We start from the raw sequence: 16,905 nt of genomic DNA on the forward strand, positions 1-16,905 counted from the left end.
GACGGGACGGGGCCGGTGGGCAGGGCAGGCTAGGGGCGGTGCCAGCGGTGCCAGCGGCCCTGCGCTGCCGGGGGGTTTCGGCAGTACCACCGAAGCTCTCTTTTCCGCGGGGTGGTTTGCACAGCAGCTCCGCGGAGGTGTCATGAAGTCCCCGGTCCCCGACACGACCCCGAGCGACTGCGAGGAGGGCTCGGACTGCACGCCGCTCCTGCAGCACGCCCCGCGGGCGGAAACCGGTGAGCAGCTGCTCGACCGAGGAAGCTCGGGCGGGCGGTGGTCCCAAGATGGGGGTGTCCAGAGATGCTTAGGCCACAGGGGACTGAGGACCAGGAGCCCACTCACGGCCCCCAGCCTTCCCAGCTCGGGTGCTCAGAAGCCGCTCTGGGGCCCAGGGCGCGGATGGGGCTGTGAGGCCAAGCCGGGCCGGGCGGAAGCCCCCGGGCCTCGACAGGTGCGGCCCCGGGGCCTCGGCAGGTGCAGCCGGCGGACCTACGGCGGGGCCTAAGGCAGCTGTACGCTGCGGGCTCTGGGCTCCCGGCGATTTTTGGTAGTATTGGGCAGGGAACCCCATGGAAGACGAACTGGGGAAGAATTTGGAAATTAATGGTCAGAGGGCGAAGCGGAGGATCCTGGGGAAGAGTGAACTGGAGGAAACCTGCAATTGAAGGGTAGAGGGTGGGATCGAGCCGCGGCTCTTCCTCCCTGTCGCTGCCAGGTTGCCACAGCTGCTCCTCGGCATGTGATCTGGTAGCGAGCTCCCTAGGCGTGGAAGGGAGACGAAAACGGGCTGAGGTCAACATTTGTGAGTAAATAGAGGGAAATGATTGGATAACCGGTGAGCGAATATCTTGAAATTATGCAATAAGAGAAAAAATGTATTGCATACTTTTTTTTCCCCTCTATAGCTAAGTCGTAGCAGTCTATGATTTAAGTTAGGAGACAGGTTATCCTCAAGATAGGCAAGCTCTCCATAAAGATCTAAAGTAATTTGCCCAAATCTTGCAACAAATGGAAAAGGAGGAACACATCTTCCCAGAATTTAGGGAAATTAAAATAGATTGCTATTTGATACTTTTTTTAAAGAAATTAAAACTAAAAAATAAACCAGTTTGCAGACATTCTATACCTTCAAGAAGAAACAGAGGAACATGAAAAAGAAACATGAGAAACAGAGTTGACTTAGAAATTTGACTTTTCTCCACCAAGACCTGTATAGTCTGTGCATCTTTTAAATTTGTTTTTAACGTTACCAGATGGTGGCGGTAGAGGTCGCAACACTGTAGCTCCATCTGGCAGCTGGGAGCCTATTTTCCTGGAAGCTTAATGTAAATACTGTATCATAGTGATGTTTTACTTGGAAGTCGGACTTAGTTCCACAAACTGATCATTTTCTGTGCGCTATGAGATTTATATAATTCTCTTCTGTACAGTAATCTAGTGTAGAAATACAGAAACAAATACTGTAATATAGATATTCTCTGGAGACTACTATATTCTGTGGCAATTGGGAAAAATGTATAATCAAATTTTAGCTCAAATGTTAAACATCATTAATTATCAGGAAAATGCATATTAAAACCATAGTGAGCCATTACACAACTATTAGAATGGCTAAAGTTAAAATACCTCAAGATACCAAATATTGGCAAACATATGGAATAACTAGAATTCTGATATTTTGCTAGTAAGAATGTAGGAGGGTACAACTACTTTGAAAAACAGTTTGGCCATCTATTTTAAAGTTATACAGACATACCATATGCTACACAATGTCTGTAGCAGCTTTATTCAAAATAGTAAAGAACTGAAAACAGCCCAACATTCCATCGACAGGTGAATAGATAAACAAATTGTAGTATATCCACAGATTCTCAGTAATAAAAAGAAACTACTGATACATATAACAACGTGGACAAATCTCAGATCCAAAAGAAACCACCACGGAGTTCCCATAATGGCTCAGCGGTAACAAACCTGACGAGTATCCACGAGGACAAGGGTTTGATCCCTGGACTTGCTCAGTGGGTTAAGGATCCGGCATTGCTGTGAGCTGTGGTGTAAGCTGGCAGCTCTGATTGGACCCCTAGCCTGGGTGCCTCCATATACCACAGGTGCAGCCCTAAAAAAAAAAAAAAAAAAAAAAAAAAAAAAACCACCATATTAAAGTCTGATTCCATCAGTATGAAGTTCCAAAGAAGCAAAACTAATCTGTAATAACAGGAAGCAGATCAGTGGTCTCATGGAAGCTACAGGCAAGAAGGAATTGACTGCAGAGAGGCACTAGGGTACTTTTCGGGGTGATGGAAAAGTTCTGCGTCTTGATTAGGGTGTGGAGATGTATACATTTGTCAGGATTCACCAAACTGAACACTTGAAATGGGTGCAGGTTATTGTATGTAAAATATGCCTCATAGAGTAGATTGAAAAAGAAAAAAAATTAACTCATTGCTTTGCAAAATAATCCCTGCTTGATTTATTTTTTGTTTATTTTTTACTTTAAATTATTTTTATTTTTTTCCAGTATAGCTGGTTTACGGTGTTCTGTCAGTTTTCTCTACTGTACAGCAAAGTGACCCAGTCACACAAATATATACATTGTTTTTCTCACATTATCCTCCATCATGCTCCATCATAAGTAGCAAGATATAGTTCCCAGTGCTATACAGCAGCCGGCTTGATTTCTGGGTTGAGTGTATAGATCTTGAGGTGGCTGTCTTCATTATAACCCTTTCTCTTATTTTCACTCTTTACATACCCACTGGAGAGCAAATGTGAAGTAAAAATAACAGCAATACTTCTTTTTTTGCTGTTTAAAATATAGGAATTTTAGAGAAGAGGAACCTACAGTTACAGAGTATTGCATTAGTCAACAATATCTTTTTTTTTTTTTTAAGGCCCACACCTGCAGCATATGGAAGTTCCAAGGCTAGGGATGGAATTGAAGCTGCAGCTGCTGACCTATGCCACAGCCACAGCCATGCAGGATCCAAACCACATCTGTGACCTGTGCTGTAGCTTGAGGCAATGCCAGATTCTTAACCCACTGAGCAAGGCCAGGGATCGAACCCACATCCTCATGGATCGTGGTTGGGTTCTCAATGATATTTTAAATTAAGCTCTGTGTCTGGGGTAATTTAAGCAGGAGGACAAGAGAGGAGCACCAGAAGAAGAGATGGAAGAGACAGAGACACTATAGCAGCTTTATAAGAGGCACTAGACGTTACTTCATTTACTCACAGTAGTGCCACCTGTTCTTGCTTCAGTAATAGTATCTACTGTCTACATCTAATAAGAGAAACAAGATGACCCTTAGTTAAATTTCTTATTTAAATTATGTTCTATGTGTTTACTTTCCACATTTCAGAAAGTGTAAGTGTATTAAAACAAAACAAAACAAAATCTTTCCATCCAGAGTTAAGTTTTTTAAAGTTTCTGGTACATGGAAGGAGTAAATCTTTAGCACTTCTTAAAACTTCTCTTTCTGTATGTGTATATGTGTTATTTACATTTTATGTTTGTTTTTGGAACAAACCTCTATGAAATTAGCTAATGTGTATAGTTTTGTTTTTCAGAAGAGAAATGCTGATAAAATGTCAGTCATAAATTTTATAACAGATGAAAGACCTTAGAGACTAACTACCATCTAGTGGGCATTTTTTTTTTTTTTATGTCCGCATCTGGGGCATAGGAACTTTCCAGACCAGGATTGAATCCAAGCTGCAGCAACACCAGATTCTTTAACCCAGTGCTCGGGGCCAGGATCAAACCCACACCTCCTCTGCAGCAGCCTGAGCTGCTGGAGACAGATTCTTAACCCACAGCACCATAGTGGGAACTCCTGGTGGGCATCATCTTATATGTAAATCAATTGAAGGCCAAAGAGGTTAAGTTCCCAAAGATCGCTGCAGCCATGCTAAGAACGAACCAGAGTTCTTTTGGATTTTAGTCCCATCCTCCTTCCTCGTCACAAAACTGCCACATTTGCGTTACATTTGGGAAATTCCTATTTGCAAAGTGCTTACTCATTTTCGTTGAATCCTTCACAAATTTGAAAGTTCTCCCACTCTGTCGTGAATAAGAGGACATGATTTTATGCTATGCGTAGTGCTGCTTTATTAAAATTAGGATATGTTTCCGTAATGTTAAAAATTAATAACTTTCAGGTTGACAGAATGTGACAGAGTTCTCAGTAACTCATCTATGTTTGTCTTTCAAGCAATTGCTTTTATCTAGCAGGGTGGATTTCAGAGATGCATGCTAAAGTGATAGGGAAAGGGCGGCTCAATACTGATAAACCTCAATAAAAATTCCTCACACTTTCCACTAGTTGGAGGGTTTTTTTTTGATATGAATGAGATGTGCCTTTTATTCAGTTAAATGGATTTTCAAAATACCGTTGCACCAAAAAAATATGCTCATGCATATTAGGAGAATTCAGTTTTGTAAATCTGGAGGCAGGGTGACGAATTGCCAATCCTAGTTCCACTCACTAGCTAGGTGAGGTTTAGCAATTACCTAAACTAACCTAATCTCTCTGTGCCTATAAATCAGGGGAAATAATGCACCTAATTCATAGGGTTATTGTGAGGATTAAATAAGCTAATAGAAAGTGCTTGGACTAGAGTTTGGCACATAGTGTTAATTACTGTTATTATCATTTCATCATCACCAGTGAAGACTGTTTGGATTTGCATTTCTTGGAGAAACTGGCACTGCAAAATAAGGGCATCATTCTTCATGCTCTGTGGGAGCTTGTGATTTTCTAGCTTCAATGGCACATCCTGAGATTTATTTCATTTTGTTGTTGTTGTGTTTTGCCTCTGCTCTCCTTTTGGGATGGAAGGCAGGTGGTTACATTCAAGGTTCAGTTACACAAATTTTGTGTTTTGCAAATTAATTTGTGTGTAAATATAGTCTTCGGTATAAGGTTCAAAGTGCTGGTAGGCAGCAGGCACGTTACAGAATGAAGGGGAACAGCCTTGGGTCATGTTGTGAGCATCAGTGTTAATATTAAAGTAACTGAGTCCATTTTAATGGAATTTGGTGTTTTTCATGTAAATGGATATTGGGAGCTAGAAATCCATAAGAATTTATCAGGAATGAATTACTCATAATGCAGGCTGAGCCCAGTTAGATATTACCTATTTTATTTTATTTTATTTTTGCTTTTCCCTGGCTGCACCCGAGGCATATGGAAGTTTCCAGGCTAGGGGTTTAATTGGAGATACAGCTGCCCCTCGCCTGCCCCTTCTACAATGAATCTTTGCTCCAACTGAAACCTGCCTTCTGAGCACACCACTCTCTGCTCACTGCTGTCCCATCTTGCAGTACTTGGTGGGATCGACTCCCCCCACTCCATGTTGAGCCCTCCACTCTTGACACCATTGGCTAGACCGCTTTCCCCTATGAGGTTTTCTCCTCTGCCCGCTTCCCAGCACTTGGATCCATTCATCATAGGCACGCCTCCATCTCCTCACTCTGATCCCTGTCATCGTCTTGAGTGACTTCACATCCAGCACCATGTCCCCTCAGTTCTCAGACTCCTACATCTCTAATGACTTCCTTCCCTCTTCAGTTGCCACAGGACCTTGTCATCGCCCGTCACTGCCTTAACCACAGCTAGGATCCCTTCCTATGTAACTGCTCCTCCTTGACTGCTCACTTGTTTCACTTGGACCTTCTACCCACTGACTCCGCAACTTTTTTGGAAGAGTTCACGCTTCTACAAAAGCTTTGTCTGCTTCATCTATTGTTAGGAGAACTTCATAGGTGGAATTGTGAACTGCCATCAAGAAACACCTCTCTACTTTTAAGCCCCTCCCAATATTTGTATACCAAGCCTCCCAGACACTGAGGCACTGGAGGTTTGCAGCAGTGAACAAAATAGCTCTTGCCCTCACTGAGCTTTTATATTCTAATGTGCATTTTCCTAAACCAGTAGCCCTCTCCCTTTTGCTTGCTTCTGAGGTCAGAATCAGAGTCCAGTATTTTCTTGCCAGTACTCTAAATTCTCTTGCCCTCCACTATGTCTCCACATCCAATGTGGTGCTCTCTGCTTACCTGGTGCTCCCCTCTGTATACAGCCAGGCAGTGCTTCAGAGTCACAAACAAGGGCAGGCTGCTCCCACCAGCTCTGCAGGGATGTCTGCCTACTCCTGTATGTTCCCCTGGGAACCTCACACCCTTGCTCTCTTCAATGCCACCTTCTTTTTTCAAGTCCTAAGTTCCCCAACCCACTGAGCAAGCCAGGGATCGAACCCACCTCCTCGTAGTCACTAGTCAGGTTTGTTTCCACTGCAGCGCAATGACAACTTCTGCAAGTCCTGATTTCTCACAAATAAGAAATAACTTTGATCCCTAACAAATTACTTCAGCTCCTAATATCCAGAAAAGGCAATACTAATAACAACAATTCCCAGTTATTGCAGGTGTATTATGTGCTAAGCACTGTTCCAAGTATTTCCTTGTCCCACTTCAGTTAATCTTTATAACCCAAATACAGGCAAAATGCTCAAGCACATAGTGCTCACAATTATTACCTCGTTTTTGTTACTGAACTCAGGGCTGCTGTCCCACTGAGAGTCACCACAGCATCATAGGCCTGCCATCGGCCCATTTGCTACCTCCTGCTCCTTCTGTGCTTGCTCTTCTCGTTTCCACACTTCATACCTGCCTCTGCTTCTGGTTGCACTGCTGTCACTGCCTAACCTGCTGGTGGCTTCCTGTTCATCCATGAAGGTTCTGTACAAGTACTCTTCCTCCCAGAAGCCTCTTTGACCCCTCACACAGCACATTCATGTGGCTCCTTTGTCCCACCTTACACATAGGTACCAATGTTTGCAAATTATCCATCTTGTGGATAGAACTTTCTCTATAGTGAGCAGGAAAGAAACTCACCTTTACTGAGGGCCCGTCACTCTTTCCTCTGATCCAAACCCGACCCAGGGAGGTAGGTGGTGGTTGTATCATTTGGGAGCTGAGAAACCTAATAATGAAAACTATGAACTACCTTCCCCAAAGACACAGTGGTGAAAATCAGAGATGAGATCCATGGCCAGGTCTGCTCCAATCTCAGTCAGCCTGTGTTCTTTCTACTGCACCCACTTCACATTCCTAAGTTTTAACCATGTTTTAGAAGCTGATGATTGTTTTGATGGGTGCTTTGTTCATTCTGCAAGCATGGTTTTGCTTTAAACTTGATTTCAGTGTGGCATGGGTGTTCTCTCTCCTCGTCATGCAGGCCTGCTCCTTTTGGACCAATTTCAAACATTGGCCCAATTCACTGGCACATTTTGCTCTATCATCTTACTTTCTCGAAATGAAAATTTTCCAACTGATTTGTAATCAACCATTTTTATAAAGCTAGTTGCCATTTATTTTTAATGTTTCTTAAAACCTCATAGTCGTATACTTTGTGACATCTGTGCTGGCTTTTTCTTTTCTGACTATTGACTGTGCCTCTGAAAGTTAAAGTTGACTGATCCAAAACTTCTAGGTCAGATTTTCCAATTAATAATCACTTTCTTTCACTTCCCAAGGTTCTAGCCCCATGTCTTATTCACATGATGAGGTATATATATATTATAGTCCAAATCAGTTATCATCTGGGGAGAGGCTGATAACTTACAGTAAAATAAGTTAACTTGAATACAGATAGAATGGAGTAATAACATTGCAAGTCTGAGTAGCATAAAATAAATTTATTTAGAGTAAGGGTAACTTTACTCCTCCCTTTCACTAACCTCCCCCCCATCCAATATGTAGGCAAGACCTGTCAATTCTGCCTTTAAAGTGATCTCAGAACCACGCATTTGTCTCTGTTGCCTGTGCTTTCCTTTAAGCACTGCCATCTCTTTCCTGGAAGATTACGTAGTCCCTTAAGGGATCGCCTTGAGTCTACATCCCTTACCCCCCTTCACACGTCTTCCCCTTTGTAATCTCCAGCAACCAGAGAAGCTCTTTAAACCACAAATCACATCTTATCATTCCTCCACTGAAGCATGTATATAGTACCTGGGGTGCAGCCCTAAAAAGACAAACCCACAAAAATTACATGTATATGTACTTACATGCCAGTAAGAAAAAGGAGCAATTTCATCAAGGTCTTAAAAGGTTATTTTTTTAAATCACAGTGCTTTTAACTGTTGGCCCTTTAAGTGTGATCAACTGAGCAACTGTCAGAAGGGCTGCAACTGTCATAGACTCTGAAGTGTGCTTCTGGATTCTTAAATGTATTTAGTGTAGGAGGAGAGCCTCAAGTATTAACCATGGCTTCTGACTCAAACCCAGCCTTGGAGGGTGCTTTTCGAGGTAAGACATCAGTCAGGAGAGCTTCATGCCCTGACTTTGGCAGTGACTTTTTTGTGCTGAGATAGGTATGGAATGAGATTGCTGCTAATCCGTGGTCAGTAGTGTCTATGGCATGCTGGAGACTCAAGTACTTAGGGGCCATTTTCGAGGTAGTTTTTCAGAAACAGGCATGCCATTAAATTCTCTTACCAATTTTTTCTTTTATCTTGCCAGCAAACAGGGATTAGGGATTCATTTTTGACTCTGAAATGTAGATTTTTTTAAGCAGAGTTGACAAAGATGTTGTCTCCACATTTTAAGAAATTGTCTTACAGTTCAGGCTTTCATGTGTTAAAGGTTTATCAAAACTACGAATACTGGGAACAAGTTCTCTTTGATGTCTGTTTTTAGATATGCTTCATCTGAGAATATTCTAAGAAAAATATTCATGATTTATTAATTTGTGTACTTCCAAGAAATGACCTTTCTAGTAATTTAGATAATATCAGCTAAATTATTCTTTTAATGACAGCCCCCCCCCCACACCCAATCTTTATTTCAGCTCCAGTGTGCTGCTCTGCTCGTTACAACCTAGCATTTTTGGCCTTTTTTGGGTTCTTCGTTCTCTATTCCTTACGGGTGAATCTGAGCGTTGCGTTAGTGGACATGGTAGATTCAAACACAACTGCAGCAGAGAATAGAACGTCCAGTGAGTGTGCAGAGCACTCTGCACCCATAAAAGTTCTCCATAACCAAACGGTAAGTGCTATTGTTCAAGCAAACAATCTTAATCCTGAAATACTTCCAAGTAAAAATATTTAAAAATGTTGAATTTATTCACCCTACAGAGCCCACAAACACTTTCTTCATGTAAACTCTGAATCTCTTTCTTTCGTGTTTTCCCAGTAACTGGTTGGATAGTAACTTATAACTCTGTAGCTGCTGCTGCTGTGTCCTGATCTGTTTTAAAAATCCTTTTTCAGTTTCCTCTGTAAATGTACTGTCTTTGAAGAGAATTTAGAAAAACCTGTCTGGCACACTGGAAAATTAGATCATTTTAGATGTTGTGAAATAGTTTTTATGGGACCATCATTGACGTCATTTTGCCAGCCTCATGTTGTGGTGAAATTGATAAGCGCATGTTCATTTATTGACTGTTGAATTTTACACACTTTAAATATTTTATTTTGCATATCACATGAGGAGAGAATACAGGGGGGAAAAGTTGGTGTCTTTTTTTTTTTTCTTTTTCTTTTTCTGCTGCCCTGTGATATATGGAGTTCCCTGGCCAGGGATCAGATCTGAGCCACAGTTGTGACCTGCCCAGAAGCTGCTGCAACCCCAGATCCTTTCACACTCTGTGCTGGGCTGGGGATCGAACCTCCGCCCTAGCACTGCAAAGACACCACCAGTCCCTTTGTGCCACAGCAGGAACTCCTGCTGTCCTTTTTTTATGATTGTATTTTCGCCCATCTTCAGTGCTCACAAAGGAGCCAGGTCCCACATGGGTGCAGCTCCTCTCCCATTGACAGACAAGAGCAGTAGCAGTCAACTATGGAAGAGGGCTTCTGCCCAAATAAGCGCATGTATGAAATAATGACTTATCAAAAATCTTCCCACTGGACTTCAGTGATGTTTTTGAGTACATATTTGGGTACATTTCACTCACTTTCCCCACCTCATCCTATAACTTCTGGGCACTTCAGGAAGCCCTGGAATTCCCACAGAAAAGCTACAAGTTGGTACCCTAACCATGGATAATTAGGGGTTTGTTTTTTATCTTTACTTTTGAGAAATGCCTTCTATGACCTAGCTACTCATCTGCCCTTTATCAACAGTAAAAAGAAATCCTGAATGGTTCTCTGACACGTGGGCTAGGTTACATGTCAGGTGCTCAGTTACCAGATCTTCATTGTCACCTTGATGTGTGCTGCTACTAATTAAAACACATTTCCTACTCACATGAAGTCTTTGGCTTGGTTTAATTTTTTTTTTCTTTTGGCCACAGCATGCAGTGGCTTAATGTGGGATCTCAGTTCCCAGACCAGGGATTGAATTCAGGCTACAGGGTGAAATCGAGTCCTAATCACTAGACCACCAGAGAACTCCCTTGGTTCAAATTCTTGCTTTTTTATATTGCTTTATGTGGTTGGTCTGAAATGGGGAGGTATTAATTATCTGTATCTACACATACTAGTAGCCAACGTTAGGTGAATACTAAGTGTGTGTCAGGCCTTATTGTATGAGCCTTTTTCTTTTAATCTTTCCAGATTTCGAATCTAATAAATAACAGCTGGGCTTGAACCCAAGCCTGGCTCCAAAGCCTGGCTAAGCCATTGCAGTATCCTCTCAGTAGCTTTCTGGGTTAGGCTCTTGCCTTTTTTGAGGCTTTTTTGTCATGGTCATTACAGGACATCCATAATTCATCCCATAGTCTAGTTTCATAAAATAGCAAGTCTCCCTGAACATTATGACTTTCCACGATTTTTTCATTCACTTCTAGAAACTGCATGTCTGTATCACCATTACTCACCTAGTCAGTCGAAAGTCTGCATGTTCTTTGATGTAAAACATTGGTTCAAATTATATGTATAGGAATTCCTGTCATGGCTCAGGGGAAACAAATCTGACTAACATCCACGAGGACACAGGTTAGATCCCTGGCCTCAATCAGTGGTTTGGGGATCTGGCATTACCATGAGCTGTGGTGTAGGCTGGCAGCTACAGCTCAGATTTGACCCCTAGCCTGGAAACCTCTAGGGTGCAGCCCTAAAAAAACAAAAAAACCCACAAAAATTACATGTATATGTACTTACATGCCAGTAAGAAAAAGGAGCAATTTCATCAAGGTCTTAAAAGGTTATTTTTTTTTTCTCCTACTCTTTATAGGGTAAAAAGTACCAATGGAATGCAGAAACCCAAGGATGGATCCTTGGGTCTTTTTTTTATGGCTATATCATCACACAGATTCCTGGAGGATATATTGCCAGCAGGAGTGGGGGGAAACTGCTGCTGGGGTTTGGGATCCTTGGCACCTCTGTCTTCACCCTGTTAACTCCCCTGGCTGCAGATTTCGGAGTTGGAGCCCTCATTGCACTCAGGGCGCTAGAAGGACTAGGAGAGGTAATTTTTTTCTCTTTGGTTTTTCTTCTTACCCCCTATTGTTTTATTGTCTTCTTAAAGATATTTTTCTTTGACATGAATATGAACCAAAATATGACAAGATAATAAGGATTTATTCTTTAATTAGGAAGATGATTAACCAGAAAATAACCTGAGAGATTTCATTTGTGAGAGATTTCATTTGTGATCAGTGAGGTCTCGAGTGGGAACACTCCAAAATTAGGAACTTTAGTCAGAGGCTAGAGAAAACATTTTCTAGCTAACACTTCATAGCACCCCCTACTTAGGAGATAAGAAACCACCACTAAAGCATGAAAATAGAACATCCTACCTCTTGAATTTTTGCCACAGTTTACCTCTTCATTGATTGACCAGATCTAAAACACATTTTACATGATAGAGTGTCAAATTCCTTGTTTTACTTTAAATTTGTTGTTTTTCATAAAAGTTCCTCTTTATCATTTGTTCTTTTTTTCTGGTCCTCTAACTTAAAGACAAGTAATTTATCATTTTTATAACTTTTTTTTGGGGGGGCCCACATTCTTGGCATATGGAAGTACCCAGGCCAGGGACTGAATCCGAGCCCCAGCTTTGACCTAAAACACAGCTGTGACCTACATCACAGCTGCAGTAACACCAGATCCTTAACCTGCTGTACCAGGCTGGGGATTGAACCCATATATTAGCAGCCACGTGAGCTGCCACAGAGACAACAGCAGACCCTTAACCTCTTGCACCACTGCAGGAACTCCATAACTATGTTTTTTTCAGTTATGTGATTTTTCTGGACTTTCTTCTTCTTTTAAAATTGTCATTATTAATATTTAATCTTTTTTTCTTTCCTAAGATTTGTCTTTTTTTAATTTCAATTTTAAACGTTTCACTCCTTTTATTTTCCCTTCCACTTCTCTTTTGTGTTTCATCGTATGTATCTCCATCTTTAAATAATGATCTCTTTTATTTTCTAGCTTTAAACTAAACTGTAAAACTAAGGCATGGGTTTATTTTACTCTCTCTTGACATTTCTTTAACCCAAACAAGATAGTGGCCTCCGGGTTTGGTATAAAGGTTGTTTTAGGTAGCATTATATCATGCTGTATAGGAGAAACACTGACTGGAGTCATAAAATCAGAGCTCAAGCTGTATCTATTAGTTTATAAATATTATACAAATACAGTACATGCATATATAATATAAATGTAGTTATGAAATACCTATCACGTCCTCAGTCACAGCTCAGATGTGATAGTAATGACTAGAAAACTTTGGACGTTTCCAAGTGCTATTTAAATTTAAGCTTTGATCACTCTTCTGGATGCTCTTATTTTTGACCTTATTGGGTATACTAAAAAATGCTTCTTAACCATAAAATAAAAGTACCCTCTATTACCAGGTTCCTCTTCTCCTTACCTAAGGAAAGTATGTTTTAGAGATAAACTGAAGCTGTAAGAGGGTAACTAATTTTTCCGGGGCTGCACAGCTGGTACATGGCCATGGAGAGCTATAAGCCCACCAGGGTCTATTCCTCCCCTCCCTGTGGCATTTCCTCTTCTCCCAAGCCTGTGAACCTCCCCTCCTCCACTGTTCCGTTGCTTCTCCACAGCAGTAATTGGTTGGTGGTTTTCGTTTTTTGTGGGGTTTTTTGTTTTTTTTTTTTTTTTTTTTTTGGCTTTTTAGGGCCTCACACCTGTGGCGTATAGAAGTTCCTAGGCTAGGAGTTGAATCGGAGCTACAGCTACCAGCCTACACCACAGCCACAGCAACACCAGATCCTTAACCCACTGAGCAAAGCCAGGGAGTCCTGGATACTAGTCATGTTTGTTACTACTGAGCCACAACAGGAACTCCCAGTAATTTTTTTAAATTGAGGTATAGTTGATGTACAAAATTATGTAAATTTCATATGTACAATATAGTGATTCAAAAATTTTTATTATAGTACATTTATAGTTATTATAAAATACTGGTTATATTCCCTGTGATGTGCAATATATCCTTATAGCTTATTTAGGATAGTTTGCACCTTTTAATCTCCTACCCCTACCTTGCCCCTCCATTTATCGCATTTACTAGGCTAATTATAACAGAAAAAAAAAACCATAAAAACTCTAATTGAATTCATCTGTTTTTGGTAGGTAGGACCATTTTTCCTCTAGATTAAATGTCAATTTGAATTTTCTTCTCATAGCCCGTAGTATTATCTCAGTATTTTTAAAAGTAATATATTGGTAACACTCATTTCATTCAGGTCATAAAATGAAGTAGGTGAGTAAAATGAACCTTGAGAAGGATCCCCTTATGTCAGCATTCATTGCATTCTTTTATTTTTATTGTCACCCTTACCTTGCAGTCTTCAAACCAGTTGACAGAGTCCACAGATCTTTGTTTAGATTTTGAAAGTACTTCATTATGAAATATTTTCACTCAACACTATAAAGGTATCTCACTTCATGAAACCCAATTCTAGTTTGTCTTATCCAAACATTTCTCTTGCAACAAAATACCCAACCAAATTTAAAACATTAGCATAGCTACCTTGTGTTTCATCAGAAATATTTTTTTCCCTCCCCAGGGTGTCACATTTCCAGCCATGCATGCCATGTGGTCTTCTTGGGCTCCCCCTCTTGAAAGAAGCAAGCTTCTTAGTATTTCATATGCAGGTGAGGTAACTATTCTTGTAGAGGTTTTTGCTACAATCTGTTATCTGTATATTAACCTTGGGGAAAATCTGCACAGCAGACTCATTGAGTGTCAGGTGCTTCCTTTGGGGGAAAATAACGTTTGGAGGATATAACTTTATTATTAATTTTTCCCTTGGGATCAACAACATGTAGCAATGTGGCTTAACTGACTACTGTCATTTTTGCCATCTGCCATCTTTTATTTCAAAACCTGTTGCCTTTTCAGATGTAGGTATAGGAAATGCTTTAACAAAACAAAACCCAAAAAAAGGACAATAGCTGGAAAATGGAACCCTTTTGTCCTTTAACTGTGGTATCTAATTTGATCATCTGAATGACTACGTCATGATTCTTAAGTCCTCCCTTCAGACACTTTTTTCTTTTTTGGCTTTTTTAGGGCCACACTTGTGGCATACGGAAGTTCCCAGGCTAGGGGTCGAATTGGAGCTGTAACTGCTGGCCTACACTACAGCCACACCAGATCCAAGCTTCATCTGTGACCTACACACAGCTCAGGGCAACGCTAGATACCCAACCCACTGAGTGAGACCAGGGATTGAATACTCATGGATACTAGTCAGATTTGTTTCTGCTGTACCACAACAGGAACTCCCAGACACCTTTTTTTTTTTTTTCCTATGCATTTAGTTGCTATCATTTTGATCTACATGAGCTTTATATGTGAATTATAATTTTACCAGCTCATATACTGCATGAAAACTTTTTGACCAAACTGCTTTTAAATACAGTGGTTGAGAAAGTCTTCTGTGGTGGCTTTTAAGACAAAATCTGAGGATGAGAACAAACCAGTCAGGCAAAGAGCAAAAAGGAGAGCATTCCAGCCAGTCAGAACAGCGTGTAGACGGTCTCTCTGGCAGGAGGTAGCATAAGGATTCAAAGCAATGAGAAACCACTGTAGGTGTCTAGAAAACACTGAATAAAATGGGAAATACAAAAGATGGGGTTAGAAAAAGAGACAAGAGACAGATTTCAAATCCAGGCTTATAGGCCACAGGAAGGAATGTAGATTTTTTTCCTTCCAAAATACAGTGGGGAAACATCATAGGTTTTTAATCAAGAGAGAAGCATGATCCCATGCATGGTTTCTGTTTGTTTTGTTTTTGTTTTTTGCTTTTTAGGGCTTCACCTGCAGCATATGAAAGTTCCCAGGCTAGGGATTGAATCAGAGCTATAGCTACCAGCCTACGCCACAGACACAGCAACACAGGATCTGGGCCTCGTCTGCCACCTACACCGCAGCTCAGGGAATGCCAGATCCCCGATCCACTGAGTGAGGCCAGGGATTGAACCCGCATCCTCATGGATACTAGTCAGATTCGTTTCCGCTATGCCACAATGGGAACTCCCCATGTATGTTTTTTAAGAAGATTCTTGCAGCTATGTGGAGACCGATGTAAGAAATCTGATGAGAAGTTCAAGGACAGACACTATCTATGACTCCTCTTTCCCTATTGAATAAAGTCTAAGCTCCCACCAGGGGTTAAGATTCTTTAGGGTCTGCACCACTTCATTGCAGGCCACCTAGTCCCTGGCACTTAGTTCCTGTCCATAACTATTCAAAGCTGTCTTTCTAGTCTCTATCTTCTGTTCCTTTCCTTTACCCAATTGAAGTTCCCAAACCCACGTTCTGCTTTCCTATGTCCATTCCTTTGCTCACCCTGTTACACCTGCCTCTGTATCTTCCTTCCTTTTTTTTAAGTTATAATTAGTGATTATGTTTATTTTTTATTACTCAATGAATTTTATTACATTTATAGTTGTACAATGATCATCACAACCTAATTTTATAGCATTTCCATCCCAAACCCCCAGCACATTCCCCCCACCCCCAACCTATCTCATTTGGAAACCATAAGTTTTTCAAAGTCTGTGAGTCAGTGGAGAAAAGACAGTCCCTTCAATAAGTAGTGCTGGGAAAACTGGACAACTACATGTAAAAGAATGAAATTAGAACACTCCCTAATGCCGTACATAAAAATAAACTCAAAACGGATTAAAGACCTAAATATAAGACCAGACACTATAAAACTCTTAGAAGAAAACATAGGCCAAACACTCTCCGACATAAACCACAGCAATATCTTCTCCTAGAATAATGACAATATATCTTCTTTCTTATGGGGCCAGATCTTGCTCATCTTTTCAAAGTCCACTGCTCTTACATCTTTTGCTGACCTCTAGAGGTCAGAGGTAATCTGTCCTGTATTTGAAATTCCATATTGTTCTGGGACACACAACACTTTCTACATGTAATAATTATTTGTTTATATTACCTCCTGTATAAGGCTAAAACTTGAGACCAGAAACAATGTCTGATTATTTTAGCTCCCACTGGATCTACTAAGATGTTTTCTGTTTGATGGTTAAAATTAATTTTATTACTTATTTATCTGAAACAATTGTTGTATATTTGAAGCAAATTAGATTACTGAAAGCATCATTCTTTTTTCATCAGGCATGCTGCAGTAGATTATGTTTAGAGACCACCTTTGAGCCTCTCCACCAATACCTATCTTTCTAACACATTTGCTAGTGATGCAGCATTTAGTAGAGCTCATATTAGGTCATACTAGATCTACTGATTGATGCCTTCTAGTTCATCAATAGCTACATAGTTGTAACTAATGCAACTACATCTTAAGTATACATTTTACATATTGTGGGTTTTTGGCATAAATGATTGATTGGTTCAGAGAATGGATGGCTTATATTTACCTATGACTAATTCAATTCCTACAGGATTCACATGGCTCTTTCTTTTCGCCCACGTCTATTACCCATCTTCTTTAGG

The 16,905-nt window shown here is 40.8% G+C and overlaps 1 protein-coding gene across 3 annotated transcripts in view; it reads left to right on the forward strand.

Annotated features, from left to right (window-relative positions):
• SLC17A5 (solute carrier family 17 member 5) overlaps positions 6-16,905 on the forward strand; it is a 55,968-nt gene continuing 39,068 nt past the window's right edge. The window contains exons 1-4 of one of the 3 annotated variants that reach the window (XM_003121410.4): positions 6-236; positions 8,852-9,048; positions 11,179-11,412; positions 13,985-14,072. In XM_003121410.4, coding sequence (XP_003121458.2) covers positions 143-236; positions 8,852-9,048; positions 11,179-11,412; positions 13,985-14,072 — 613 coding nt within the window. In that variant the 5' untranslated portion in view covers positions 6-142. The remainder of the gene's footprint in view (positions 237-8,851; positions 9,049-11,178; positions 11,413-13,984; positions 14,073-16,905) is intronic. The other 2 variants (XM_013985139.2, XM_005654403.3) reach the window with 2 other exon arrangements.

This window comes from Sus scrofa, chromosome 1, assembly GCF_000003025.6.
Source record: "Sus scrofa isolate TJ Tabasco breed Duroc chromosome 1, Sscrofa11.1, whole genome shotgun sequence".
Lineage (NCBI taxonomy): Eukaryota > Metazoa > Chordata > Mammalia > Artiodactyla > Suidae > Sus > Sus scrofa.